This window comes from Guillardia theta (genome assembly GCF_000315625.1).
Source record: "Guillardia theta CCMP2712 unplaced genomic scaffold GUITHscaffold_28, whole genome shotgun sequence".
Taxonomy (NCBI): domain Eukaryota; class Cryptophyceae; order Pyrenomonadales; family Geminigeraceae; genus Guillardia; species Guillardia theta.
Genome location: NW_005434646.1, coordinates 699443 through 702533, shown reverse-complemented (window position 1 = coordinate 702533; position 3091 = coordinate 699443). Strand labels below are relative to the sequence as shown.

General features: G+C 56.9%; 2 protein-coding genes across 2 annotated transcripts; one reads left to right on the top strand and one right to left on the bottom strand.

Moving 5' to 3' along the window:
* Positions 1–370: 370 nt before the first annotated feature.
* GUITHDRAFT_137971 (hypothetical protein) lies at positions 371–1535 on the bottom strand (the record flags this gene model as incomplete). The annotated part of the gene is made up of 5 exons (XM_005833935.1): positions 371–502; positions 527–595; positions 722–832; positions 877–1176; positions 1200–1535. 5 exons carry the CDS (start codon positions 1533–1535, stop codon positions 371–373), a joined length of 948 nt encoding a protein of 315 aa, XP_005833992.1.
* A 296-nt stretch (positions 1536–1831) lies between these two features.
* GUITHDRAFT_137970 (hypothetical protein) lies at positions 1832–2918 on the top strand (the record flags this gene model as incomplete). Its single annotated transcript, XM_005833934.1, has 5 exons — positions 1832–2368; positions 2501–2659; positions 2680–2742; positions 2803–2883; positions 2913–2918. The coding sequence occupies 5 exons, from the start codon at positions 1832–1834 to the stop codon at positions 2916–2918; spliced, it is 846 nt and encodes a 281-aa protein (XP_005833991.1).
* Positions 2919–3091: the final 173 nt, after the last annotated feature.

The window sequence follows — 3091 nt, the reverse complement described above, 5'->3', positions numbered from 1 at the left end:
TGATGGGAGGTGGAGGAGGAGGAGGAGAAGGAGGAGAAGGAGAAGGAGAAGAAGGAGAAGGAGAAGGAGAAGGAGGAGGAGGAGGAGGAGGAGGAGAAGGAGAAGGAGAAGGAGAAGGAGAAGGAGAGGGAGAAGTTCGTTAGGTGCAGGAGGCAACTCGTCAATCTCCTCCTGTCCAGGTGCTCGCCGTTGGCTTCCTCAACATGGTAGGGAAGAACGGATGCTTCAGTTGGAATGAACTTGTCGGACATTGAGGTTAATTCGATGAGACTGCAAGCTCCTGCTCAAAGGCCTCTTCGCATGAGGTATCGCTCACCTTGAAATACTCCATCATCCTTTCACCGTCCTCGCCCCGGTCTCTGTGCCACAGTCACAGTCCTGGCGATCCCCAGAGGAAGGGGTACTTGAGGTCGGCGGGAGAGACGAGCTGCTGGGCCTCTGGGAAGTAAGCCTTTTCTTCTTCTGCGACGAGGACGCTCATGAGAAGAGCATTGAGCGCGTGCTGGCATCAAGACGTCCAGCTAACGTTCAGCTCACCCCAACTGAGAATCCTCGGAACTCCATGATAGCACCTCCTCGACTCGCCCGACATGACCTGAGACGAAATCAGTCCGTCACCCCTCCCTCCCTTCCTCGCCCTCTCTCTTTCAAACCACTCCCACTCCCTCCCTCTCCCCTCACTCCCCCCCTCTCCCTCCCTCTGCCCCTATCCTTCTCTCACCATCACATCTCCACTGCGGAGAAGAAGAGGTATTGGCTCCTCGTCTTTGGTCCGGCCGCCAGCGAGGAACACAGCAGAGCAGCCCAGGCTGATGCTGATGATGGGGCTTTCCTGCTCGTATGGTGAGCGCTAGAGTAGGAAGCCGAGCTCCCTACCTGATCTGGTTCCACGTCATCCAGGTGCCCCCCGAGCGTGCGGGAGTGCGAGTAGTAGTTGACTATGACGGCTTCAGGCACGATCTGCTTCCTCTTCATCCGGCTCGAGACCTCATCCACGAGTGCACAAATCTCCTGCATCCTGATCAGAGGCTCCGTCCTCGTGCTGGGGCTGCGCACTTGAGGGACCGGAAACTTCTCTTCCTCAGGGTACCTTCTTGCGGTCCAGTCGTACTGATAGCCGAGCGTCACCCAAGACAGCTGAGCGACCAGCTGCTCTTGTGCCCATGGGTCGTCGATCTGAACAAACCTCGTCAGAGCACCTTCAGCCCGTCGGCAGAACTCACACGCCCATGCAGCGGCAGCAGGTTTGACTTGTGGGGAGGACGGGGGTAGACCTTGAGGCATCGCTCGAGGAGGGAGATCTGCTCCGAGGCCGAGAGCAGACCAGGGAAGACGAAGAGTCCTTCGCGCCCCGGTACAGCATGAGCCTCCACGTCTTGCGGCCCCTGGGTCAGCTCGCGTCGGAACCTGAGGACGTCTGAGAAGTCGGTGCGGAGGCCCTGGTAGCGCTTGAACCGCTTCTCAGCGGCTTTGAAGGGCTGAAGCTGCTCGAGCTGCTGGAGGGGGGATGGATCTCTCTTCTTGTGCCTCCCCATGGCCGCAAGTCAGCCTCCCCCCGCTCCCTCCTGCATCGCCGCCCAGCTCACAATCCACAGACTCATCCAACCATGCATGCCGAAACTTTGAAACTTTGAAACGTTGAAGCGTTGGAAAGTTCTTCATTTTTTCTGTGGGTCAAACTTTCAGCTTGCAACTTCCGGCCGACATGGCAGGGAGCCAGCGACAAGAACGAGTGAGTGGAGGAGGAGGAGGAGGATAATGAATGTGTATGTGTGGGTTTGATGAGGAGGGCGGAAGAAGGCATGGGGGTTGAAGCATGTAGTACGTCAACATGCCGAGAGCTCTGCGATCTGCCCGACGAAAACCTGAAGTTAGACAGGGACAGGCGGAGGCTCATTTGCAAGAGCATGACCTTCACGTCACAGTCGTCGACTTCGACATCAGACAGGAGATCTCAAGGCCGTTCACCGTCTTCCTCGTCCGGGCCACCTTCGGCTCGAGGCACTGGATGGTGGAGAAGAGGATAGAGGACTTCTACGAGCTCGATGACTCCCTCAGGAGGAACCTGTCCAAGGAGAGCCAGGCTCACCTTCCTCACCTCCTCTCGCGCCTTGTCAACGCCTTCTCCAAGTCGAAGGAGTCGGGGCGAGTGGAAGAGCTGGACACCTACCTGAAGCTACTGTCCCTCATGATCGCTCAGGCGCGGGACAAGTGCCAAGACTCTCAGATGGCCTCTACCGAGCTCATGCACATGGTGCACAACGTCTATCGGTTTGTCAACTTCGCAGAGAACTGTGGACACATTGAGACGTTGGAGGACGAGCTGCTTGTTGCGAATCCCTCGTCCATGATCGACCACCAGCCAAAGGTTCCTCTCTCCGCCTCCTCTCAACTCCTCTGACCTCCTCGCTGCTTTCACTCTTTCCTCCTCCTTCCTCTCGTTTGTCGTCATTCACTGCATAACTCTGAGTGTGCGGGTGAGTGACGCACATGCGGTCAGGGTTACGATGAGGACGAGCGACAGCTGCTGGCAGCAGCGAACCTCGAGTTCCAGAAGCTCAGCGAGGAGCTCAATGACACTCTGAGCGGGGGGCAGGTGGCGTCCGAAGTGAAGAAGACACTGGGGCAGCAGGTTGCTGTAGATCCGATCGGTTTGAAGGTTCGATGACCGAGGGTCAGATCGTGATGAAAGAACGGACCTTGTCGGATCTTAGGGAAAGAATCTCCGTCGGCAAATGTCAGGTTGCTTCATCCCCTCCCTCCCTTTCATCGTCGTGGTGCTCCAGACTGATCGCGCTGAAGGTGGAAGAGGCTGTGAACGGAAGCGAGGCTCTTGACAGGTCGAGATACAATATTTTGGTGGAGAGATACTGCAAGTCTGTGGTAACCCCCTCCCCTTCGTCCACTAACAGGCGTGAGCATTGAAGCAAGGAAAGGGCGCGGCTAACCTTCCAATTCATGACGATCTCCATATCTTCCAGTTTCAGCCCGCGATCTTGTTCCACCTTGGTCGGCAGCTTCTTTCGTAGCCATTCATCCCAGGCCAGGAGCTCCTTCTCCTTCTTCTTGGATCTCCCGACTATGCTCATGG